The sequence below is a fragment of the Vigna unguiculata genome, chromosome 2 (genome assembly GCF_004118075.2).
Source record: "Vigna unguiculata cultivar IT97K-499-35 chromosome 2, ASM411807v1, whole genome shotgun sequence".
Classification (NCBI taxonomy): Eukaryota; Viridiplantae; Streptophyta; class Magnoliopsida; order Fabales; family Fabaceae; genus Vigna; species Vigna unguiculata.
This window is the reverse complement of record NC_040280.1, coordinates 25053086-25081065: the sequence shown is the minus strand read 5'-3', so window position 1 is coordinate 25081065 and position 27980 is coordinate 25053086. Positions and strand designations below refer to the sequence as shown.

At 30.4% G+C, this 27980-nt stretch overlaps 2 protein-coding genes across 5 annotated transcripts; both read right to left on the bottom strand.

Moving 5' to 3' along the window:
• Positions 1–55: 55 nt before the first annotated feature.
• On the bottom strand, positions 56–4891 carry LOC114168127 (cellulose synthase-like protein D3). 3 transcript variants are annotated; one of them, XM_028052854.1, is made up of 5 exons: positions 4629–4891; positions 4382–4493; positions 3369–4167; positions 2124–2931; positions 56–1968 (listed from the first exon to the last, which is right to left on the bottom strand). In XM_028052854.1, the coding sequence occupies exons 3-5, from the start codon at positions 4133–4135 to the stop codon at positions 205–207; spliced, it is 3339 nt and encodes a 1112-aa protein (XP_027908655.1). In that variant the 5' UTR covers positions 4136–4167; positions 4382–4493; positions 4629–4891; the 3' UTR covers positions 56–204. The 3 variants fall into 3 exon arrangements, with proteins under 3 accessions (XP_027908655.1, XP_027908665.1, XP_027908673.1); XM_028052864.1 differs by having other exon boundaries at positions 4618–4889; XM_028052872.1 differs by lacking the exons at positions 4382–4493; positions 4629–4891 and adding an exon at positions 4286–4348.
• An 8822-nt stretch (positions 4892–13713) lies between these two features.
• Positions 13714–17822, bottom strand: LOC114174334 (alpha/beta hydrolase domain-containing protein 17C). Of its 2 annotated transcripts, none has more exons than XM_028059169.1 (5): positions 17020–17822; positions 15939–15975; positions 14954–15190; positions 14707–14754; positions 13714–14611 (listed from the first exon to the last, which is right to left on the bottom strand). In XM_028059169.1, exons 1-5 carry the CDS (start codon positions 17334–17336, stop codon positions 14018–14020), a joined length of 1233 nt encoding a protein of 410 aa, XP_027914970.1. In that variant the 5' UTR covers positions 17337–17822; the 3' UTR covers positions 13714–14017. The 2 variants fall into 2 exon arrangements, with proteins under 2 accessions (XP_027914970.1, XP_027914971.1); XM_028059170.1 differs by having other exon boundaries at positions 17046–17297.
• Between the last annotated feature and the right edge of the window lie 10158 nt (positions 17823–27980).

The window sequence follows — 27980 nt, the reverse complement described above, 5'->3', positions numbered from 1 at the left end:
TTTCACGTTGAACATCATAAAGTCTTGTCACAGTTCGATACACAACCAAAAGAGAAGCAGTGAAAAAAAAATGTATGATTCATTCCTTCTTGTATGATGAACAAAAGAGAAGCAATAATAATGAATGGTAACTACAAAATCTGATGAACAGCAAGGGCAGTTTGAATTACTTACAAGTGCTACATGAAAAGTGTGCACAAGAAGTCAAGGGAATTGGAATGAACCTCCAATTTGAGTGCTACCAGAGGGAGGATCAATAGCAACCCAAAGGAGTGAGATAGTGATAGATATTAGACCAGACCATACAAACACAATGGTGGGTGTCCTACCCCTTCTACCCATTAGCCCTTTAGCAAAGGGATACAAATGAGCCAAAACCCAAAAGCTGAAAAACACACCTCCAAGCAAACTGCTCCATTGACGATCCTCACTGTATATTGTTCTGCTAACTGCAACAGCAATGGCTATCAGATTAACCATCATGATTGTGATGGGCGGTATCATAAGAGATGTCCACTTGAGAACATAGAGATCGGCGTATTCGTCATTTTCATCATCACCAGCAGATTTTGATGTCAAGGTGAATGAAATCTCAATGCCAGCCATCACCTTCAGCAGACCCTGAAGCACTGCAGCAAGATGAGCACTGGTGCCTCCAATCAACCAGAACTGTTCATTCCTCCACCACTCTTCAAGCGCAATGCCAGACCACTTGATCTCCAACACAGCAAGGATGACAAGGGTCAAGGTTATCCCCAAGAGGTAAACTAGGAAGTTCACTTGAAGGCTTTGAACAATGAACTGGTCAGTGAAGAGTGAAAGAGCAGGAAGGAAGCAATACACGATAAGGAAGATGGAAGTGAAAGGGTAGATTCCAACATTGAGGTAAGCAATCCGTTGCAGAAACTTCAATCTAGAGCTGGCCAAAAGAGCATTGTTGCGTGAAAAGAAGATCTCAACTGAGCCTGTTGCCCAACGAAGAACCTGGTGAAGCCTGTCTGTGAGATTGATTGGAGCAGTGCCGCGGAATGCATCCCTTTTGGTTACACAATATATAGACCTCCATCCCCTGTTGTGCATTCTATAACCTGTCACAACATCTTCGGTAACTGACCCGTAAATCCATCCAATTCTAATGCCCCATTCAGTCTTGTCCTCGTACCAGCATGAGATCACATTGATGGCCTCAGCAACAGTAGCAGCATCAAGAGGGTCCCGAGGGAGTGTTAGAGCACCTTGTGGACGCCCATATTTGATGGCTGAATGATCAGCAAGGGGGAGCCCTTGGAACTCAGCCACCCTGATTGAATCAACAAGAAGACTGGAGTTTCCAAATTTCTTCGGAACAAGAGCAGTGAACATTTCTTCATCCTCGATTTCATTATTCCTCAATGACAATGACTGTTCTTCAGCAGCACCAGCTTCGGAGACAGATGCCACTGTTGAGGATTTCTTATTCTTTTTACCAAACCAACCGGTCTCTTCCTTGATCCGGGGTGGATCAAAGCCATAGAGAGCAGTTCTTCGGAATAGGCACCCTGTGCCAACATATACAGGACCCTGAATTCCATCAAGAGCACGCATGTTGACATCAAAGAAGACAGTGTTGTGATTGGCATAGCGATCATTGGGGTCTATCCCTTCAAACCTTTGAGGAAATTGGACATAGCAGAGCCTGTCTCCACCACGGTCCATCATGAAGCACATTCCTTCTCTCAAGGCCTGAGAGTTATATATGTAATGGTCACAGTCAAGATTGAGAATGAAAGGGCCATTTGACATTACGGCTGAGGCTCGAACTAAAGCATTCATGGCTCCAGCCTTTTTGTTGTGATCGTAACCGGGTCGTTTTTCACGAGAAACATAGACAAGCATAGGAAGACGAATATCAACTTCAGTTAAATCCAAGCCAGTTGAATCTGATGCCGTGCCAGTAAGTGGTTCATCACTTGGGGGTTTTAACATTACCTGCATTCGAGAGAGAGCATATGATCATTACAATCAATGTTTTACAACAAAATATGAACAAGGAATGCGTTAGGCTAATGCATAATGAGAGTTTTAAGTTTTAACCACTGAGGACCTGAAGCTTGGTATTACAGCTAACAAAGATTGATAATTACCTGTATGATACTGGCATGATCACCCCTGGAGTGCTCTGGTACAGCATTTGTCCAAGTCCCAGGCCAGTGAGTACCATCAGCCATCCATGTAGCTTTAGGAATTTTCAAATTCTCTATTGGTTCTTCATTTTCATTCTCTCTCCGTTTCCTCATGGCTTTCAATTCTTGACTAGCGTTATAAGCATCAGCGCGTCGCCTGATTGAATCAGGAAGGCCATTAATCCGAACCTTAAACTCATCGTACTCACGCTTCACTCGTCTGCGGTCTCTCACAAAGTCAGAGCGTACTTTGTTCTTGTAAGGGTCTCTCTTGAGATTAAAATAAGATTCTGGATTCCTGGGTTCAATGTCATGCTTCCGGCAGAAAGGAACCCACAAGTTGGCAAAACTCGCAGCCTCTGCCATGGCCTCAAAAGTTAGGAGCGCGCCACCATCATCAGAGACATAGCATGAGAGCTTCTCAACAGGATAATCAGCAGCTAGAATGGAAAGAATGGTATTGGCAGTAACAAGTGGTGGCTCTTTTTCTGGATCGGCAGTTGACACAAACATGTCTACTCCCGGAAGATCAGACTTCCCTGTAGGATTGGAGGGATTAGGAGTTTCAAACTTCTCTTTCAAAACATCAAGATCAGCAACACGATTTACGGGGAAGAGCTTAGGAAACTGGTCAAGCACCCAGGAGAAGGCAAACCAGATTTCACAAACCACTGACATGCCCCACAGCCAGATTGCATCATCATTGGGGTTTTGCACCCTCCACTTTAGAAAGAAAACTAGAATCACTAGCCGAACAAATATAATGAGCCTGAAACTCAAAATAGCAAGTAAAGGTTAGGTTTAGATTAGCTATAGTTAACACGTTGATTCAGATACTATTACTAATATATGTAACATATACAAAACAGTAGTCGATACCAGAAGCAAGACAAAATAATATTAATAGTAACTATAACAAGAAAACAGTCAAAGTTATGAACCAGAAGCAAAGCACTCTTTTTGTAACACATGATTGTTTCACCCATTCTCTGTCTTCCTTTAAAAAATAGATGTTTATGAAATATCTAATTGCTCAAAAAGAGGATCATTTGCAGAGAAAACTAAATCAAATTGAATCCATAATCCATAACATAAAACAAACATTACATTGAACCAGCAATGAGAAAATCCAACTTCACAAATGCATCTCCACTAGCATTGCAAAAAAGCAGGGTAAAAGAAGTTAAGAGTAAAAGAGAGTTATACCGATAAGGACTGAGAATTGCAGCAGAGATACTCAACTTGCGGGTCAAGGGCTTCCACTGCTTTTCCTTGAATACATTAGGATCACCCCCCATCCATTCAGAAGCAGGACTGGCATCAGGTTCAGACTCTTTAGGCCACATAGCATTCCCATATCCATAACTCCCCTTGCTTTCAAACAACCACTGAGCATGATCAAACTCATTAGTCTGGCTCCTCGTCAACGCCCCTGATTTCATAACCGACAACCTCCTCTCCATCTTATTAACCCCACTACCAGGAGGCAAATTCACCTCAGGCTCATTGTAAGGCTCCTTGCAACCAGGGCAAATCCCCTCACCAGCTCTCAAAGCATCTCTGTAACAATCCCTACAAATCTTGTAACCACACTCACAAGGAACTACATCCAACCCTCTTTCATCAGTCATGACCTTTCCATCGCACCCAGGCACTGCACAAGAGGACCCTTTTGCACCAGCCATCTGGGGGTGGCTCGATTCCGACTCAATTACCTTGTCCTTCAAATGGGCACGAGTCAGCTGGTTAAAACCACCGGTGAACATAGAACTCGAAGCGTATTGATCCTCCGCTCTCCGAGAACTCGACCTCTCCAGAGAAATCTCCATAGGCTGGTTATCAGGCGTCGGAGGAATGTGAACCGTGTAGGTTGCAAGGCCAACACTCCCATTCTCACCCTCCTGGTCCAAATCATTGCTCAGCTGCGTGATTTTCCGAACCATAGAGGATCCATGCTTGAATTTAGAAGCCATGGCAATGAACAAAAACAACAACACTGCAGCACCTGTAATTCAACACCCCCACACACTACTTCATTTTATATAAAAGATGAAACTTTAGAATTGTTCAAAAATACCAACAAATTCAAACACGAAAAATAATAAATAAAGAACAGCTCAAACCCCGGTGAGAAACTCTGCGTATGTCAAGTGGCGAGAGGGAACACGAGAATTATAAAGAATTGCAATGCGAAAGAAAGTTTCTTTAAAATGTCTTACCAACTCAAAGACAAATAACCAAGCGCGTGTCTGACGCCGTCAAGTGTCAACCTCTCTCAACAGAGGGAGCAAAACAAACAGGACCGAGTCCAACACAGATAAGGATTTTAACCTATAAACAACAAACGTCACAGAACCAAATCCAGTTAATAATTCCAACACAGAGAGACATAACATAACAGATCACATCGTCGTCCACATTTAAATTAAATAATAAATCAATGCCGGCCGGCAACCTTAAACGTACTTGAACTCAAAATTTCAGAGTCGGTTTTGGAAGTTTGGTGAGGGAACGAGAAAAGGGTGTTTGGTGCTTTTACCGAATTGACGACAGCTTTTACGGCGGGGAAAAGGAAAGGGAGAGAAAGAGAAGAAGGATGTGGTATGAAGTCATATGATGTTCCAACAATGTGCCAATGATCTCGGTATCTGAGACGACAAAAGAATTTGCAAGTAAATTAGCGTGATCGTGATCTTTTATTACTGCGGAGAGGTTCTTTCGGGAACTACGAAGTGTCTGATTATATACGAAATCGAAATTTGCTTTTAATCCAAACGCTTTCTACGCGGAAGGATCAATTTTCTACTGCGCCGAACTTTACGTGTTCTCTCTTTCTACTGCATTGTAGTGTTACCATGTTTTTTAACGACACAGACTTGTTAACTTTTCTAATCTATTTAAGGAAAAGTTAATGGAAAGATAAAAATTAATTAATTTCATAAAAAATTTATCTAAGCAACATTTTATTTAAGGTTACTGAATACATTTTATTGACAAAATTAATGTATTGAGTTTCTTTATTTAGATTAATGATTTTGTTTTTTTATGATTAAATATTTTAATTTTTAAAATTGAGTTATTATTATTAAAGGGTTTCCCGTGTAGATTATTTTCATATATTTTCATATGACTGTAATGATTCTATTTTGACATGTCAACGAATAGTTGTTTTAGAGCTGGATCATTGACATGGTGTTACATTTATCATATTATAGGTACGGAATTTTGTCTTAGGTAATCATCTTTTTTTCCTTTCTCTTTTCTCCGTTTAAATAAGGTATGCGTGTTAAGGTTATTAGTGTTAAAAAAATTAAGGTTTTTTAACATTTGGATCTAGGAACTATTTTTTAGAGATTTAGTACAAAGGAGTTACGAATTATCACACCAAAAATTAAAACATTATTTTCGGTGTAAAATTTTAAGGTAATGACCTTTTAATTCTTTTATATATTATTTAACTTTTACTTAACATGAAATTTAAAACTCATATTGTAATTCCACCGGTTGTTTATAACTAATTTTTAAGTAAAAAAAAAGTAGATATTGAGAATTATAAAATTATTTGGTTTGAAAATTTATAGCTGTATATTGGATTTCTTTGGGTAACTTTCTGAATCAGCTTTGATTTTTTTAAAGTAATAAAAAAATTGATCGAAATATATTTTTAATATAGAAGATAATAAATTGTCTTATCAATGGTGATGATGGTATTAGTATATTCTAGTTATTAAATTGTGGATTATAAATTTAAGACAAATTTATAAGATGAAATCAATTCAAGATTTTACAATAGAAAGGAGGTTAATTTGCTATATTGTATCTCAAATTGATCAGTAACAAGTATATCCTTCAACGAATAAATGGGGAAATAAATAAATAAAATGAATCCACATTTGATTCTATATATTTCCATCTAAGCACTGCCGCTGATGCACCAAATCCCACCAAATGTATAGCATAGAAAAGGGCAACCCATTTAATAATTAATAAGATATTAATAATAATAATAATAATATTAATGCTCCATGAGATAAGGTTTTGGATAGAATTATAAATTGTGACAATGAAATAACGACAATTTGCTATAAATCCTACAAAATAATAGCAAAGAGTGAGTCATTTCAGAAAACTATGAATGAAAATTTTCTGTCATTTCAACATTTTTTATTTTAATTATAATGTTAATAATTTTGTTTATGGGCAGTTTTTTTATTATTGAAAAAATTGTAACGTTTTATTAAGGAAAAAAGGAATAAAATAATTGCATGTAGTTGGTTGGACTTTAACGAGGAATTGGAAAAGAAAAAATTTAACCATCAATTGCATAATCCAACAAAATATCTTTATTATTTCAGTATAAAAATCAATAATTATGAAGATAGAAATATTCATTTAGTATTATCACAACCATTATATTATTATATTTGTATAATTATTTACTTATAATAACTCTTTTTAGAACATCATAAATATGTTTATAGGGTGATACAGGAACGGCAACGGTCAGATTAGGTATAGTACTTTTATCCGTTATTTTTCTCGTCAAACAAATATTTTTGTCATTTTAGGTTACGGGTTCGCTATCATGAAAAAATACATATCCGTATCATATAAATATATATATATATATATATATATATATATTAAATAAAATTATTTAAAGTATTTTCAAAATATATAAATTTAGATAAACAATCAACTTATACAATCTAAATCAAATTATTCGATAAAATATTAATACAAATAAATTTAAATAAGTTATGTTAACATATTATTTTTTTAAATTAATATTTTACAGAAATAATTTCAATAAGTCCAAATAAAAAGATATAAAAATATGTGAAGTCAAATATTAATTATAATTAATATCTTTCAATACTTTTATTTCGATAACTAAAATTTAAGAACAAATATTAAATAAAAATATTATTAATAATTGTTTGTATGTTATACCTATATATGGATCGGATATCATGGTTACATGCATTCCTCTTAGCAAGTAATTATATATATATATATATATATATATATATATATATATTAAAAGAAATTCATTAAGTATCATAATAGATTTTATTACAAATATTTGTGAATACAGTATATCTACAAATATTTGTAGATATAAATTTGATCTGGCCCACCACCCGAGTTGAACCCGTGGTGAGCCAAGTTGGTTCATTAACCCGTAAAGAGTCATACAAGTTTTTTTATTAAATTGAGTTTTACATTTTGGATCAGGTTAGGTTATTTTTTTAACCAACACATAGATAATTTGATTTTTATTTTATTTTAGTTTGTATTAGAATTGTATTGAAGTTAATTTAGATTTTAATTATAATTATAATTTAGTTTGACATAGAAATATTGTGATTTTTTAATTAAGTGAGTTCGTGAACTAACCCTTTTAACCCACCAATACGTAATGGGTTGAGTCGAGTTTAACTTTTTTTTACTCACTAATAACTCAGTAAATCAAATTATGATCAATCTGTAATGAGTCGAGTCGAATCAGACCAAATTATCTATTTTGACCGTTATAGGAAATAATAACACTTTTACTCATAGAGCTAAAGTTTATAAAATAAACGTATACGCAAAAAGCAAAACTGGTTGGGAGAATGCTAAAGTTATGAAGTAATTAAGAAAGGTTGTTAAATAAAAAAGATGTGGTGTGTTAGTTTTACTTTAGACGTAATGAAATGAATAAAATGTATATGCGAAGGGAATGAATGTTCCCGCGTAGCAGCAGCAGAGCATGTGACGGCCGCAAACTCTGAACCGAACGTGGCTTGGCATTATGTGGGCCCCTTTACCTTCCATATCCGTGTGGGACCCATCATCTTCTATGAATCCTCGCCGTAATTATTGCTGGAATTTGGAAAAGGCCCACATCTCTAAATTACGTTCATTTGTTAGGCTTTCTTGAGGATGGTGTATTGTGGCATAAGAAAGAAAAAAGGAACTGCATAGTTTATTTAGATTAATTGATATACAGAAATTTGCGATCATAGATTTTAGGAGAACCAGCTTTTTTAGATTCTTTTAAGAATACAGATTAAGAAAGAAAGTCACATTATTTACACTATCTTTTTTAAATGATTTACTGTTTATATGAAATATGAAAAGAGGATTGATAGACTATTATCTTGTTTTTTTAAGTGATATAATGTGATGCTGATTAGGAAATTCATTCTAAATATAATTTTTTTTATGAAAAGATTAGAAGGTTACACACTTTAATTTATGAAATTATTCTCTTATATTTTAATTTTTTTCAGTTTTTTTCACATGATTTATTCATTTTCTTTATTATGAAAACAGCATAATCAAAATTTATAACAAAAAAAATTATATTATGGTTATAATAAAAATTTATTATTTTTAAAATTACTATTGAAAATAAAATAAAATCTTTATATAAATAAATTATTTTTCACTTTACATATTAAATTTATTTTCATACCAAATATATTGTATTATTCATTTTTTTATAATTTCAATTTCTATAAAATTTATAAAAATAATTCTAAATCACTTTTATATCATTTCATATTACTATAAACAATATGGATATTTTGGTAATCTTGTTTTTTTATTTATTAAAAAAAATTAATGTCACATTAGTCGATCTAGCACAAATTTCACTTTTTTAATTCACTTCAAAATCACATCTAGATCCCTTAAAAGAAAGGATAATGATAATTTGACTCGCTTATTTTGACATATTTTTAACCCATCATTCTAATCACTAATATATTATCACATCACAACTCTAAAAAATCAAAATCAAAAGTGGGTCAAAATATTATTATACTAAAATAAACAATATCAATTTCATCGTTTAATCATTCCAATATCTTCCTTTCCCCCTCCCTCAAATCATTCCTTATAAAAAATATCTTCTGTTTGTTTTCTTTTACAGTCAAGTCATGTGTTTACAACTTCATGTTTAATATAATTTTGCCAATTTTAATTTTTTCATTTTAAATAATAAGTCACATTCATCATCATAATAATAACAATAAGAATAATATTTTTATTTAAATTAATCACTTATCCATAGTTCTTTTAAACTTAATTTTTTATCAATCCCATTTTATTTTAATTAATTTGTTACTCAAATAATAAGTCGCATTTCGTTTTAATATAATTTAAACTTATTATATTTTATTTTAACTTACTTTGTTGACCAAAAATAAATGGGAATACCAAATTTTAACAATTAAAACATTTTTTCAATCTATCAAACTTATATCATTCACTTATTTTCATAAACTTTCTTTCTAAATTTTTTTCATATTTTATTATTTTTCTCTTAAACCAAACAACTTCAATTTCATATATCTTTCATCTCAAATTCATTCGCTCAAATTTGTCTTTAGAAACAAACATTGAATAATGAATGTGAAGAAATGGAATTAGTGAATTTGAAAAAAAAAAAAGAGATGAAAGTGAAGTTGTTTGGATTACGAGAAAAATAATAAAAAATAAAAGAAAAAGTTGATTAAAGTTTATGAACCATTTGATATATCGGTAAATATTTCTTTTTAATAAAGTTAACTAATTAAGTATATTTTTAAAAAAGTATTAATATATTTTAAGTATTTATTATATTAGAATAAAGAATAAATATTTTATAATATTTTATTTAATTTTAATTAATTATACTTGGCTGTTTAATTAATTATGAGATAGTTTTTAAACATAAATCATTATAAAATTTAGAAAAAACAATCTTTTGTGTTTTCTTCGCATGTATGAACGAAAAGATAAAGGTGCAATATTTTTTATTGCAATTTGCTGTCTCAATTTATGAGTAATCATCGCAAATTCGCACTTGTAAAGTTTTCGCTGGAAACAAACACTTCATTAGGCTATAAACTTCCATATCAAGCTGGAATTTGTTTTATTTTACACTTTGGTATAATTTGGTTCTTTAATTTTAAAATTAATTAATATATTTTTTTAATATAACTGTATTAAATTTTTTTGACGTATCACATAATTTTTCAAAAATAAGTTTGAACAATTTATAATATTTCACAAATCTTAATTCAAATATTAATTTAAAATGTTATTTAATATACACAAAAGTTAATATTATTGAATTAAAGTGACTATCTTCACTCAATTTTAAACTTTATATGCCAAAATATATTAACATTTACATAAAGATACCAATTTTGCGTCCATATTATAAGACTACAGAAAAGAAAAAAAAAATCTTTCGAATTATGGTTTTTTAGGCTACAGAGGTAGGAGAGAGATATTTTTTGTCCATCGTCGTATGATCGTATCATTCCTATTATCTCTTGTGTTGAGTAATGACTGAGAATCGTTTTTATAATCATTAGTTTCCTATGAAATTGTGGATAAGATTAAAAGAGTGTTGTTGTCAATGTCTACATGTTCAACCCTAATAGATTGCCAACAAGATTGAAATGTGAGTGCAATATATACTTTCCTCAACAAGTTTCATTTCTGATTAAGTTTGTGCATCACCAATCTGTTTGCATGATGAAGTATGTGTCAATATTTTTTGTCAAATGTGTTAATTGTAAAATAGTTTGATAGTATTACGTTTGTGGTTAAGAAACATCATTATCATGAAAAGTTATTTTATTATTAAATGAATTATGATATCTATTTTTCAAAAATTACTTGTTCTATTATATTGTTTTTTTTTTCCTTCAGAAGAAAAAGCAAAAAATAATACATAAGATTCTTTACAATCGGAAGATGACATCTATTAATTTCATCTTCACATCATTCTCATGTATCATTCTACATTTAAATTTTCATGATGAATTATAATATGAATTCTTTAAAAATTAACAGGCGACTATACTATTATTAGGTTATATATATTTTACATATGAATAATAGAGATGTAGTCATTGAGAAATCATGATTCTATATGGTTATATAACATTAGTCTTACATATATACAAGACATTTAACACCATTTTAACCCAAAAACTTTAAAATAATGATAATACAAACATTTATTCTTATATAGTATTTAATTTTGTTTATTATATCCAATGTGAAATATTGACTCACACTTAAACTATTTTCGATGACTATAAAATCTAATTTTACATAGATAAAAACATGTGAATGAATACAATTATTATTTATTAAAAAAAACCCTTCGATATATAACCAACCGAAACCAGGGACAAATGAACACAGGAAATTAAAGTTTTCGAATTTCTACTTTATGCATTTCTGGTTCCATTAGAGTCTTATATTGATGATGAGATTTGAACCACCGGCATCCACACATTTAGAAAGTCAAGAAAAGTCAAAATCAATCCAATAATTGACCTCTATGGTTGCACTCCATGCCCATTGTATAGGTACATGTTACTTTTCTTCTAATTTTTTTTCAGGAGAAGTCAATTAGGGTTTTATGAGCCATAGAATGAAGTAACTTGGTTTAGGGTGATAGGAATAAAATATAAAACAAAATAAGCATCCTGAGTTGTGAATTCGTGGCGTGTAGGTTACGATGAAGATATTAGAGCCCATAAAAAAACAAAACGTTGAACATATTAGAGCCGATAAGAAAAACAAAACAAGACAAAACATTGAACATATTAGAACCATCCATTCAAGTCACACAAGAGTTAAGGAAAAAGTTTCATAGTAATCATTTTCTTACTGGCATGGCACTGTAGGTATATAAAATAATAATAATAATAATAATAATATTATTATTATTATTAATAATAAGTATATAACATAATAATAATAACTATAATAGTTTATTATTAAATATTGTTTTGAACAAATGAATTGTTTCATTTGAAACATGTGTTTCAGTGTGTCCACTTTTTCTTTATCGTAACAAAATTTAAAAATATCAAAATTTATTAAAAAAAAAGTAATAATTATAAAAAATTATAAACAATAATTTTACTGTAAGTATATTTTTCTTAAACAGGTGATTTTTTATTGTGAGTAATAATTTGAATTTTAAAAAGTTTATCTAGAAGGTACAATAGTGAGAACTTGTATATACATAAAAATAATAATTAAACGAGAGAATCTCATGTTATAGATATTATATGTGTAAATATGTTTTTTTTTTTAAATTCAGTAAATAAAATATTTATGTATTAACTAGGGCATCATATGAAATCTTTCTAAAGATAACTCACGTTATAGATTTATGAAAAAAAACTACAGAATAAATTTAGCATGAAATAATTTCGTATGAATATATATATATATATATATATATATATATATAAAGAATCCGAAGTGGATATAATGGACTAAAATTATATTTCTAACAAATTTCTCGACAAGAATTATGAAGAGAAAAGTCTAAAATATTCAAATTTTCGATCTTTTTAATCGTGGAACTCATAAATATGTTTCTATCGTAAATTTTAATATATTTCTAAATTCATAAACATATTATATTATGAATTATGTAATTTGAAAATATATTTTATACATTAAAAGTATATTTCAGATTTTTAGATTACTATAATCGTATTTTAGATTATATAATTTAGAATAAATTCTTAATTGTATAAGTATAATATATTTTTAAATTATAATTTATATAATTTAAAATAGATTTCTAAATTACAGCATTTCAAAGTATTCTCAACTCCCATATAATTTGAACTTTTTTCATTTTTTGGAAGTGTAGAATGGAAGCACGAGAGTGTTGAAAGAAATTTATGCAGAATTGTTCTGGTTGAAGAAAATGGGCCAGGGGTTGAGCAATAACTCTCCAGTCCAGTCAAGTTATAGATTCTAATTTTCTTAGTTAAAAATAATAAAAAAGAAATGTTATGCTTATTCGAATATGTTCATGCAATACTTACAAAGTGTACTAATTTCCTCAGTGGCATTTTCTTTTCCAATAAATTACTAACAAGTGTAATCGATAAGTGTATTTAATATAATAAATAGCTGTAGTTCAAGTTGTTTTATACAAAGCATTTTAGAGAAAGTTTAAATGCACTTTTTGGTCTCTAACGTATTACGATCTTAATTCTCTAAAGTTATATTTGTAAGAATTGAAGCATCATATTTATGCAATGCAAATTTGGTATTTGAGTTGATCTTTTGCTAAATATTCTTACTAATTCAACTTTAAGTTTAAATCATAGATAAAAAAAAGTTTGACTCAAAACCTATTATCTTTATGATTTAATATTTTGAATTACAATATATTAGTCGAATATAAAATAATACCTTAACGGTCAAGAATAGAATGAAGTCTCACGAGAAGAAGTACTGCAAATTAAAAAATATCCTAAAGTTTTCTTGCATGTCATGCAGTTTCCAATTCAGAATTCCTATACCAAAATCAAAACTACAAAGAAAATCAATGGTTGTGTTACCTTTCCGACGAAGACAACATGTTACATTCACCACCGCGGGAATGAAAACGGTGATAGTAATTATTAGCTTACCCGATTCCTGCAACTCCATAACTCATCTGTCGCTGCTGCATAGTGGAAACGCAGGGAAAGGTGACATCACTGATAAGACTATTCAAGGTTGTTGTCTATTACTATTTCTATTAGACACGAAGACAAGTCCACTGCAAAACTTTAAAAGGCTACAGAAACCACAAGATACAACAATGATGTCATTCATCATCAACTGCTGCGAAAATTAATTAAAACACCAATGTTTTATGAGAAAAAAATTCCAATAATAGAACTTGAGTTATAACTCCAAATAAACCAAAAATAATAGAGGACACTGGATCATAGTATCACTTTCCTACACTTGTCATCCACTACTTCCTCCTCTTTGTAACACCACTGCACAATATTGAAGGGTGTGTTAGCATACCAAGATTTCGCATTCTATACACAACATTAGCCATTCTGTTTTCCATTTCTGCTGCCATCACTGTGTTTTTTCCCTACACAACATTGCCAACAGAAACAACTACAACAACCCTTGCAGCAGCAACTTGGTCTTCCACACTTAGGCAATGAACATTTTGTTACACCACAACAGCTAGGCCATGAGCATTTTTTGCAGCAGCATGATCCCAAACAACTAGGGAACAACTTGAGGAAGCAGCAACCCTTCATGCAGCTAGGTCTCCAACACCATTCAGGACAGTTGATAGACCACGAAACATTCATGCAGTTACTGCAGCAATTAGAGCAATTAGAGCAATCAGGACACTTAAATCTGCAACACTTCATTGTACAGCATGTTCTGCAACTGGAACAAATGTTTGACTTCGATTCCTTCGCACTTTGTCTAATCTTTTTGAGGCGCTTCTCGGTTGTTATGTTCTCCATTTCTTGGATAAATTTGCATAGATGGCGGATGTAATCAGGGTAAAGCTCCAAGTTGCAGTGGCCACCTCCTTTTATCCACAAGGGTTCATATGACTCCCTTGCCATTTTCCATAGTCCATTACCATGTAACCAATTCACAACTTCATCTTCTGTACCCTGCAATACAAATTTAGCAGATCAATCATGAAATCAAGGAAAACGCAGCAGAAATTGTTAGTTAGTCACACATACGTACACATACATATACTTACATGTATTACAAGTACAGGGCACTTGACCTTCTTTACTTTGTTGATGTTCTGCATGATTTGGGAGAAAAAATTACAATTAGTTCCGATTAAAGAATTCTTCAGAAAGAACCATTATATGTATAGACATAGCTTTTCGTACATTATGTAGGCAAATGTTAAAAGCAGATATAACATCAGTGTCATGGTTCAATTTTTATCAAGCATAAACTAGATGTTACTTCATAATGAATAACATTGTATATGTTACCTTGTAAATGTCGAAGCAAAATGTGAACTTGACATGGCAGAGGACCCGAAGGCCAGAAAGAATTCCACTGTGTAGAACCACACCTCTCAACCTTGGCAATTTAGATGCCAAGTGCAGTGTTGGTCCACTTCCAACTGATTGCCCATACAAAATCAAATCTTCTTGGCTAACTCCATATTCAGTTTCAAGGCATTCATATACTGCTTCTATGTCAGCATATGTACTGGACTCACTAGGCTGTACAATTTTAAAGAGCTTGTATCACATATCAATAACCATTCATACAATTTCTCTTAAAGAAAACTACCATTTCCTTACAACTAGACACATGTCATTACACAAATCTGAAATTCAAAATAAAAAGTCGACAGTTTTATAATCAGTTATATACTATGAAATCATTTTATCCTGTGAAAAAGAGTTTAATCAAGAGAAAATCATGGGGTTGATAATTATAGTATAAGAGAGAGAAAATCCAAAAACCTAATTCCTTAATAATTTTGAGTGAAGATGCAAAGTCATGTTCACTTTTTTGTTCTGTTACTTTAGCCTGCTGGTACATAGCGGGGATCCCCGCTTGATTCCAACAAGTGGTTTCTGAGCCAATGATCCGGGTACTGAGTATTGGATGCAGTGGTTAGTGTGTGAGCATTGGTTTGGGTCACTGTTTGTAGAACAGTGCTCTTGGTTCGAACTCGAGGTGCAGTGTGCATGGATTTGTCCAGACAACACTATTGGTTCGTATTATCACACTTGAAACGCAATAGAAAACAATCCAAACATGCCAAAAAAATTCACAACGAAACGACAATCGTTTTGGTCATTGCAGAGCGAAGAAATGAGAGTGGAATGCAGGATACAGCAGTACCTGATAAGGTAACAACCCTTTCAACAAAACAGATTTGTTCTTCTCTTTGGGTTTATTTGTGTTGTCCACTCAATAAAACAAAACATCTAATGTTGTATTTACCAAAGAATGGCCTACCTTGCCAGTAGATGCCCCGTATCCAGAGTAGTCATATCTGCAAACCAAATATTGCATAAAAACATCAATTTTAAACTTTAGTCTCGAAATGTTGGCCCCCTAGAATACTGAAGTAACATCATTTTCATCTTTCAAAAACGGTGTACAACAATTGAACACAATAATCTCCGATTCAGATTCAATCAAGCTTCATTAAATTGGTTGAAATGGTGAAGTCAATCGGTGAAGTAAATTGATGCATCTCCATGAAGATAGATGACAGCATTTTAAATGTGCAAGTACAGAAAGGTGTTGTTATGTTTTGCGTTTAGAATTTAATGTTTGAAAGATAAGAAAATTAATGTGGAGGTGTAAAAAGGGTAAAAATTGATAGAGAAGGGTGATGGTGGAGCAGGACTAAAGCGGAAGAAAACGGTAGGGTACGTCGCCATCCATGTAGAGGTAAAAAACTGGAATACTTTATACAGAGAGGAGAAAGAAAATGAAATGGAAGACATAGAGAGATCAGGAAGAAAGAAGCAACCATAAATACAAGCTACTTTTCTTTTTCCCTTTTACTTTTACTTTTTCCAAAATTTGTTTGTTTGTTTGAAGAGGCCACGCTCAGGTGCCTAAAACTCCAACTCCCTTCACTTTCCACATTGATTGAAAAGATGTAGGAAAAGGCATTGACATTGCCATTGCCATTGCCATTCACCATTACACACTCATTCACCACCAGATCTAAAAAACCGCGCACCACAACAACTCATCAAAATCTTAACCATGCATAGATTCACCTAATCTCAGATCTACCCCATAAAACACAAACAAATCCCACCAACTCACCCAATATAATAGGAAACAAAAAATAAAAAAACTTTAGAGGAAGAAAGAGAAAAAACATAGGGAGGGGGTAAAAATAAAAAAAACAATACCACGGAGATAATACAAAACAAGGGTCAGTGATAACGTGCGGTCTTTGAACTTCGTGAGGTTTAATGAAGTAAAATAAGAACAGACAAAGACAAAAACAAAGAAGAAGAAAAAAAAAGGACGAAGGAGCTTATAGGCAAGAATGATTTATCAGAAAACCACTAACCCCATGAGATTAACTCTAAGATTGACCTTGAGTTGCACGAAGAGATCGTAGAGTTGACCCAAGTCAGCGGCATTGCCATGAGAATAGAGAAGGGTGAGACGAGCGTAGGGGTTTCTGAGATAAAAGGCGACAATCTTGTTTCCATGTTTGGTGTCGACGAGGAGAACGTCGAGGGAGGTGTCATCGGCGTGGGGGATGGGCGCCGCCGTGGAGACCACCGTGAGCTTGCCGTCGTCCCTCTTCTTGAGGTGGTAGGTGGGCGGAGAAGGCGGAAAGAAGGCGAATTTCGCGGCCAACTGAGACACCATGCACCCCATTCACCCCCCAGCAAGAGATGCAGAAACTCAAACTCATTTGATGTTCACACAGACTCTAACTGCATCTGGGGGCTCCCTTCTAACACACACTCTCACTCTCTCACACACAAACAAACAAACAAACTTGTTGTTCTTTGAGTGAAGGAGAAGAAGGTTTTTGGTGAGTGCAAAGAATGATAAAAGTGGAAGTTAAGACCCACCAGAGAGAGAAGGGTGTTAAATGTTGATGCTATGGTATGGAAGTTACTTACTTATTTACTTACTATGGTGTGTGAAGGATTTGTAGAGTGAGTGAGTGTGGTGGCAAGGCAACACAGAGAGAAGAGAAGAGAAGAGAAGGGAAGAGCAGAGAAGAGAGAAAGAGTGAAAGAGAAAGAAAGGACAGAGGAGTTAATTTCAAAACTGAGTTTAAATTTATGTGCATGACTTAACTTCATACATAGTTGTCAGCTACACGCAGAAGCACCTCATGTTGTTTTTCTGCTAACTGACATTTTTTTATTGGAAAATGATACTTTCTTTCTTCCCTGTTAAAAACAAAACGGCTTTTTCTTTCCTTTTCTTTTTTATGGATATCACAGACGTTCATTTTGATTTCTATTAATTCATGCAAGCAGTTGCAAAACAGTTTATTTAAATTTAGTTTTTATTATACGTTTGTAAGTTTAAAATTTGTTTACTGAAAAAATATCCATAAATGCCTATATAATACTTCTTTTAGCCTTTACATAAAACACACTAGTTTATTTTTATCCTAATTATAAAACAGACTCATTATTTTAATGAATATTGAGACTTGTTTGAGTGATGAGCAACAAACATGTGTAAAAAAAATGATTTGAGTTAATTTATTATTAATAAGGTGTTAAGCAATGATTATATAGTTTGTAAAATATTTGAGGATGTTTGATTTGTGATGACTGTGGTTGGCATGTGTGATTGATGCATGTTATGGAGTGTCTGGTGAAGAAGTTGAACATTGATTCTGGGTGGGTACTGAGGAACACTGACACCTGTGTGTATGAGTCCTTTCAGTTGTCCAAAGCGAATGACAAAGTAACGTTTCAGTGAAGATTAGAGCAATGTTTTGTGATAAATTTGGTGGATAATTCCATATTCAGTCTTCATTTCTAAGTAGCCATCAATGTCAATTTTGATGGCTCCGTATGATTAATTATCGATCAAATCAGACATAATCATGTTTCGGAGAAATATTCTTGATCAAAGGGAAATAAAGTCTTGCACATAATGCGATTGCAACGGAGAAAAAGCCAATTTTTTCATCATTAACAAGGTGGTGATAATTCCTGCAAAAACCTCCGTTTTCTTTTTCTTTAATTGATTGATTAATTAATTAATCACTTCTTTGGAATTTGGCTTCTCTATGTGAAAGAGAAAAAAAAAATGTGATTGTTGAAAAATAAAGTACGTGAAAGGAAATTGAAAGTGACGCAACGGACAGCGATTGGAGTTACTGTTTGACGGAAATTGTGTTTATTTGAGTATAACAATAATAATAATAATAATAATAATAATAATCCTCTCATCTTCACACTAATTTATGCACAAGTAAGTTACTCGTGTTAAAATTGTATAATATATTTATATTATATTATACAATTAAGAAAACATAGGCACGTTAAAAAATTAATAGGAAAAAAAAAAACGATAGAACGTATCTTCAGCTGAACTGTGTTAGCTTGTATTGAGTTGAATTCACTCTAAATGATAAATATGTTTACAATCTTTTAAGTAAAAGAATCATTGTTTTTCTTAAATGGAAACTATTTTTTTTTCAGAATATCTAGGAAGAATCTTGAAGCCTTTACTCACAATATGCTACTAACAAAACTACAATGGCCTTCACAAAATCGTGATCAACAAAATAAACTTTCAGCGGAATGAAAAGGCCAAGAAAAGCATAATACAAAAACATAATCTGTATGTATCATAAAATAACAATATAATACCCCTTCATATATAGCATCTCAGCATGACAAATAAAATCGAAATAAAAAAGGAAGCATAATTTCCATTTATTTAATTAGTAACATAAACTTGGAACACCTTTCTTATAAACTTCATTGGTGAGTCGAAAGAGAAAGTTAATCACTCTAAACACAATGAAAGTGTTGATCAGGTTGTTATAATTACACATCATTTGATTAAAGTATCTTTTGGATTGTTATAATTAGAGATGATTTTATGACTTGGTGAGCTAGCTAACATTCTTTAACTAATGCGTCTTACTCTACTTGTTTTTCTCCGGACAAGCCAACACAACTTGAAGCTTTTAAGCAATAATAAACATAGAAACGTAATTACCTTAAAAAAGTCTCTCATTGACTATCAATAATAATAAAATACGGACAACTACAAGTGCAATACAAGATATGATAAATAATATTAATAATAGTTAGATTTTCAAGAATGAGTTTAGTTTCACATTAAAAAAAGTAAGTATAAGAAAGAAGACTCGTATATTTATTATTTTAAAGTTTAGTTTCACAATAAATAATGACTTAGATTCTTCATTGATTAGAGAAACTTTAATTCTTCCAATTTTTTTTACATAAACAAAAATTAGTATACGAATAAAAGTATTTTCTTAATTCTGCTAAATTTTATATATTTAGCCTCTAAAATTTATATATACTTGCATAAAAAATTTTGACACTTACAAAATATATTTTAAAAATCCACCAATAGCAGTTGAAATAGCATATTGACTTTGTGTAAATGTTGACATTGTCGAATAATAGTGTCTTGACTTTTTTATATGAAAAACCTATGTTTCATTGGTGTCAAATCTCAAGTTAGAGATTTCACCTCGACTAAAAATAAGATAATTTATAGTATATAAGTGGGTACAAATTTTACTATACAAATGGTTTTATAAGGTTAAATTAGACTTAAAGTTCATTTTTATGGTATCAAAGACATTTGAAGCCTATTTTAACAAAATTTGTTGTTTGTTGAATTGTTCACGTATTATCAGACCACCTATTAATATAGTCTCACACTCTAGAAGGACATGTCTCAACGCAAAGAGATGTGTTAGAAATATCTCACATCGATAGACTAAAAATAAGACAAAACTATAATATACATCTGAGTGCAAATATTTTCTTATAAATCAATTTTATAATTTTGAATTAAATTTAAAATTTACTTCTCAATTCCTAATAAAAAAACATAACAATAATAATAAATAAATAAATAAATAAAAATGTGACATAGAAGGGAGGTACTAGGAAAATAAGCCTACATTGAAAGGAAAGGACAAGTGAGTTGTTGTGATGTGTGGGACGAAAATAACTTGACTGCGCCATCAACATTAGCAAGGCAAAGCATGTGTGTAGCCACAACCCAACAATTTCTCATCACAGTGAAAATTCAGAAAGAGAGTGAGAGAGAGATTATAACACATAACAATGCACTGTACATGAAAATTCTCATGAGACACTTGCATTGAGTGTGGTAAGAGCTTGTAGGGTCACTTCACCAATACACCTAATAATATAACTTATTTCTTATCATGTTTTCGATTTCTTCATTTTTATAAATATTTAATTAATCACCAAAAAAAAAAAGTCATCTTAAATATTTAAGCAAAAACTATTGATTTTGAGTTTTTGTTTGAAATTAATATATATCCGTTATCCAGTGTCTGTCCTTGAACGTGGGGTGGATATTCTTGCGTGTTGAATCATGTTTCTCTCACACTGTTTTTATACTCTCTCTTTTCATCAAGAAAAAATAGTTTTCTTGTCCCAGTTTTCACCATAAAAAGACGTGTTCAGAGTGTGCAAAAAAACAATAAAGGAAGTGTAAAAAACATAACTATTGTAAACTCGGGCATCAAGCTTAGTTAAACTCGTTTTACATGTAAATGTGAAAGACTAGCTTATGATTAATGTCTGTTAAAAGCACGAGTTGTTCACATTTACATTTTTTATTCATAAAATTAAAATTTAAAAGTGGGTTAAAAGATTTTTATGAAGGAAAATGAGTGAATGAAGTGTTTGGATGGAGAGTGATGCCTTGAGTTGTTGAGATAATGAGAATTGAGAAAGAAAGTGTGAGATTATGTGTTTTGCCATACACACTTAATTATTCAGTGTGTGGTTTCCTTTTCATGCATCATTATTATGGCAACTAAGACAAGAAAAGTGGAGAGAATCGAAAAAGACTAACATAAGAAGACAAAAAGTCAAATGAAAACGCATGACCCCAGATTGATTTGCTTTGCATACACTTCCTTAAGATAACCCTATCTCTATCTATCTATCCACCTATTATATTCTTTAGGAACCATAATGTAGATGTTATGTTTATTTCAGACACCATTCATACTTACATGCCTCCTATATGCAACATGTTTTTGTGTACAAATTATAATTTCTTAAAAGAGGATAAATATCATAAAAAAATATTCATATTTAATTCACGCTCAAAATTTTAACTTTAAATCTTGTATTTAATTTTATGAATTCAAGTTGACTCAAGTAAATAACAAGCAGAAATGTCCAAAGTCTTATATCGACTAAAGATAAGACCAATTCATAATATATAAATGGATGTAATTCTCACTTTACAAATTAGTTTTGTGAAGTTAAGTTGGATTTAAAACCTACTTCTAACAAAAAGTGAAGTTGAATTGAACTATTTTTTGTTTTTTAAAAAACAACCCATGGTTTAGCTGAGGAAAACAAGTTAAGATTTTTTGAAAATTTAAAAGGAACATTAATTTTGAAGATGAATTGCAAGTGGGTTGTGTTGTTATTAGTTGGTTTTAGATTCTTAGGCATCGGTTAAAGAGAAGGGTGAATTCTACCATTATGAAGTTTTGGACGCCACAAAAAAAGTTTATACTCTAAGGTCTCTCTGGTCTACGATGCATTAATGATAGCGTTGTAATTAGTCCACCACAATTTTCCATACATAAATGTCAAATTGAATATTACCAAACATTTTTTATATATATATATATATATATATATATATATATATATATATATATATATATATATATAGCACATGTAAAATCATATGAATTGATTAAGGACATGTATACGATAGAGAAATTTAAAATACCTAATCAAATTTGAATGTCTTTAATCCAGTGCTTAAAAACATATATTTTTATACAACATGATTTTAATTGAAATATTAAAAATTATTTATCGTTTTATATGAATTACAAAATTAAATTATATTAAAAGAAAAGTCTCACATTTTTTAACACATAAAAATAATAAAAATGATGAATAATAACAGTCAAGTTACCTGACGTAAAAGAATTAAACCTACATGAATAAGTCGAAAAGTTGAGTATTGAATAAAAAAACATAAACATTCTATTTTAAAAGAGACTTATAACTTAATTAGTTTAATTAAAATTTAATTCTTAACTAAAATTACAAATGAATTTTATCTTTTTTTTTATTGAAGTACGTTGATGTAATAAAAAAATTTAAAACATAAATAAAAAATCAATTGTAAAAGTAAAACCAATATTTTCCAAATCTTAAAAATATATTTTTTATCAAAATTTAAATAATATATATTAAAGTGTTCGTTCTATAACATTTTTATATTAAAATAAAAGCTGGAAAATCTTAAAAATAATATCACAAAATAAGATTATAAAAGATAAATTAAAATTTGATTGTTACAGTGAAAATGATCTTATCTAAAATGGTTATTGAGGAAACAACTTGTATAATAATAGGTGTGGCATTTGTTGGAGGATGTAGGGTCTTTGGGAAACATAGTTCCATATTCTCATTTGTCATGCACAAATGTAGATGGATGAATCATCATTTTTAGTTTGATTTATGTTCATAATTTCTCTACGGTTGTATTCTGATTTGATTTTATGATAATACACAAAAACATTTTATTCACACAACCGTGAATTTATAACGTTATATTTGCTGACAATTTATTATGAACAGAATTAATGGAATACTTGTAAAGCAAGAATATTTTATGTTTTAAAAACATAAAAGCATTTAATTTTTTTTTTAATAAAAAAGATTATTTATTTTAAAAAAAATGTAGTTATTTATGTCATCTTATCTGTCAAGAAGGTGAAAGAATCATTGTAATTATTTTAAAAGAAATTAATTGAGATATATTTTTTATACAGAAAAATATGATTTTAGTTAATTAAATTTACTGGATAACATTTAAAGATGATTATTGTAAAAATAATAAATTTTAATCAGTTAATTATCTATAGATAATTCGAATAAGAATGTGTGTATTATATTGGCTATTAACATAAGAAATTTAAATTCTTAGCTTATTAAAATCAGTTAACAATTTGATGTCAAACACGTGCAAATTTGTCATCCATGTTAGCAAGTACATTTTAATCATTTATTTGTATAGATTCCTAACTTAATTAGGGGTTAAAGTTTCTATGATCAACATTTCCAAGTATTGTGAATAGATAAAAAATTTCATGTCAATGTACATCCTCAACTCAATTAATCCACTTTTAACATAGACGAAGACTTGTATTAATTTATATATAGTAAAAAGAAATTTAAAAAAAGTAAATATATACATATTATATATATATATATATATATTACCTAAAACATACAAGTATTCAAACACGTCTTATAAAATAAATATATCATCTTCCGTCTGTAAGCTATATATATATATATATATATATATATATATATATATATATATATATATATATATATATATATATATATATATATATATTGTCACCAAATTCAACTTCATTTTGTTTATTTCGGCTTCGTTTAAATAAGCATTGCATTTTATTAGGAATTTTCAATACCTGTGAAAATTTCAATCCAAAAAGCAAAAAGGAAGAAGATTATTGTTTTAAAAGTAAAGTTACTTTTAAACTCTCGTGCTCCTACATATGAAATCCAGAAAAAATACACACACACACACTGTGACTCTTCCCAAAAACTCTTGGACCACTTAAAAGAAAATAAAACTTATGTTTTCAGTTTCTTATATTTAGTTATCTAATTATAAATAATTATTCTTTTTCAATTGTAAAAAGAATAAACTTACACATTTTTTTATATTTTAAAACTAAATTCTCCAATATAAAAATTTGAAACACTACCTTCAGTCAAGTTTTATCTAGTTAAATAGATTGAACATTAAAAAAAAGTTAAGATCCAAATCAAATCAACAAACTAATTTGACTAGAATTGATTTATTATCTTCATAAGTAAACATGCAAAATATATAAATAAAATATTTGTTATAATTTACTCACGTAAGTCAGATAATAACACATTTTCAAAGAAACAATAAAATTATAAAACTTTATAATGGCTAATAATGAAAAAAAAAAAAAACCATTACTAGTTTAGTTTGGGTTGATTAACTTTTTAAATCCTCTTATTTGATGGACTGGTTAGACATGTCAAAGTGAGCCAACCCGGCTCACACGGGTTGGCTCACCACGAGCCGGGTTGAAAATGAGTGAACTCAACCTGGCTCACTTTCTGGTGAGCCGGAAATTTTGTAACCCGGCTCAACTCACCACGGGTTGGTGGGTTAAGTGGGTTGGCTCACCAACCCACCTAAATTTTTTTTTTAGTATTCAAATATTTAAATAAATTTTTAAGTAACCCATGAGATGACAATCATAGTAAAATCAAGAACCAATGTTTTGATCATGCTCACCACCAATATATGAAGAATTATTTCCAAAAAAGTATCCATTAGTCTAAGAAAGCATGACTAATATTACAAATTTTCTGTCATACTATTCAACAAAATATAAATAAAAAAACTATACATTTTTTTCATGCTAATTTAGAAAAAAATTGTTTGTAAGACGGTTACTTGAGTAATTTACTATAAAGATTATAGTTAAAAATTAAAGTATCAACATATATATAACTTGACAATCAAATTAATTAAACATTCAAACTATCCAAAAATAATTAACCAACATTCTAGCATTTAAAAATATAAAATTGTGAACAAATATAATAGGAGTATTAAATAATTATTAAAAAAAATTAAAAAAAAATTAAAAAAAAATTAAAAAAATAAATAAAAAAATAAAAAAAAATTGGTGGGTTAAGTGGGTCAATCCACCTTCAACCCGGCTCGAACCCGTTTAACCCGTGGGTTAAGTGAGCCGGGTTGAGTTCAACCCACTTTTGAAAAAGTTGAATTTTTCTCAACCCAACCCGGCTCGAACCCGTTGTGAGTCGGGTTAACTCACGGGTTGAAATCCATTTTGACATGTCTAAGACTGGTTTAGTTGAAAATTGTAAGGTCTTAATAACTGTTACATTGTACCATTTATATGAAAGGAAACAAAATTATTGTTGTACCGATTAATTTTACTTGACATTCTCATATAAAGTAAAAATTTGGTTTATAAAATGTTATATATATATATATATATATATATATATATATATTATTTTTTATTTTATTTTTATAGACAAAATTATGGTTGTACTGTTCAATTTTATTTGACATTCTCGTATAAGGTAAAATGATGGTTTATAAAATGTTATACATTTAATTTAATTTTAATAATATAAAGTTATTAGTTCGTGCTCTCAAAATCAAGTATCTATATTAAGAGTCCGACTCATTCTTACATTCAAATTATATTATCATAAATATTTGACTTTACTTATAGAAGAGTCATATATTAAATTAAATTCAATGATTTTGCACCTAACATACTACTTGCACTAGTACCAAACTTTATCTCAAAAACACAACACAATAAATTTCTTTTACAAGACACTATTCTTTTGCATACCACCTCTCCAGATTATGTAACCTCCATCAACTTCCACCACTGATATCTTCCTATATGTGATTCAATTATTAATAGAGTCATGATAAATATATTTTTGAAATCACTATTTAATACACACTATAATCTCAATGTAGTATTTTCTCATTAAAAATAACTACATTCACATTAAATACATAACTACATTCGCATCAAGAATATATCCATGTATCAAATCAACATCTCAGAGTAGATTATGGTTTATGTCTTGACTCTATTTGGTCTCACATTACATATCGTAATAGATAATGACTAAAACTCTGAGTCTACTCAAACACTTGGCCATATAAAACAATCGATTAGGACTAGCATACTCATTTTACTTGACCACCCACCCACCCACTTTTATTTAAAACATATTTAAACTATTTATTTTTATCAATGATGTGACAAGTTTGCCCAACGAAACAACACTAGGAGTTTTTCAAACTTAGGTTCGCTCAACAAGAAACCCCTGGAAGTATACTTGCCCAATGGGTCATTTTATTCGTCTAACAATCAATCCTCTTAAGCTCTCTGGATTTTAATATCTCAAATTTCACTTAGTGAAGAGATTGACTCATTTGGCAACTTGACCACCCTGAGCTCTTTGAATTTTATTAAAATGAATTTTGCTCAACAAACAATTACTTACCTAACAACCAAAATCCCGATAGCCTTATTTACCAAGGTCACCTAACAAGGCTTGAGTTGCTCAGTGACTAAAATGGTCTAAGCTCTCTAAATTTTCATAAATTCAAATTTTGTTCAACGAGTGATTGGATCATCCAACAAGTTTGCATAATTTTAAAAATATGACAAATATATAAGTTTGATCCATTGAGTTCAATTGGTGGTTTTATCTCTCTTGCAAGTCACAACTCCATTTCAATTTTAAAATATGATACCATGAATCAATTTAATATACATATCCTTAGTTTGTTCCTCAATTATGTGTTAATATCTTAAATCAAAATCTCAATCAACATTAACAACCATCATGTCTTAAATGACCTCAAATAGTAAACTCATCATATATTAAATACCACATTCAACGGGTCAAATTATTCAACTAATAACAATAAACTAGTTTTCCTTACTTGGATCGAGTATTATGATCCTATTACAAGTATCCTCACTCACACATGATACCATATATGTATACAAAAAACTTATATCAACAATCTGAATATACTTTAATACTCTTAGACAAGTAAAAGTTCTTCTTGAACCATTTTGAGTCACATACAACCATATAACAACACATGCATATAAAATTTTTAAAATAATTCAAAAAAAAATATACGATGAACATATAATAAAATTTTAATTGGATAGAATTATTATCCTTTACATTAAAATTCCTATAATAATCCTTGATGTTAAAAAAAAATAGAGAACTCAAGAAATAAAAAAATATATATATAAAAAAAGGGAAAAATTCTAAAAAGATAGACAAGTAAAGATATTTTTTTATTTATAAGTTTGACTTTAATAGTAAAATAATCAAACTTTAATAAATTAATTATTTTTACTCTTAACTATATTTAGATTCTTACTTAAATAAATAATTAAATTAAAAATAATAAATTAATTTTGAAATTAGTGAGATAGACGAGTGATGTCATTGATGGATTGGTTCCATAGTTATCTATGATGTTGGAGTGCAGTGACATTCATCCGTTCATTGGTTCATATGATATATGATTTGAAATTTGACTTTGTGAAATAATGGATGCATGCAAAGATGTGGGGGCCCTGCATCATCTATCTTATCTCAAGGCTTTACGATCGAGACAACACACCAACTTCATATTCATTCCAAACAT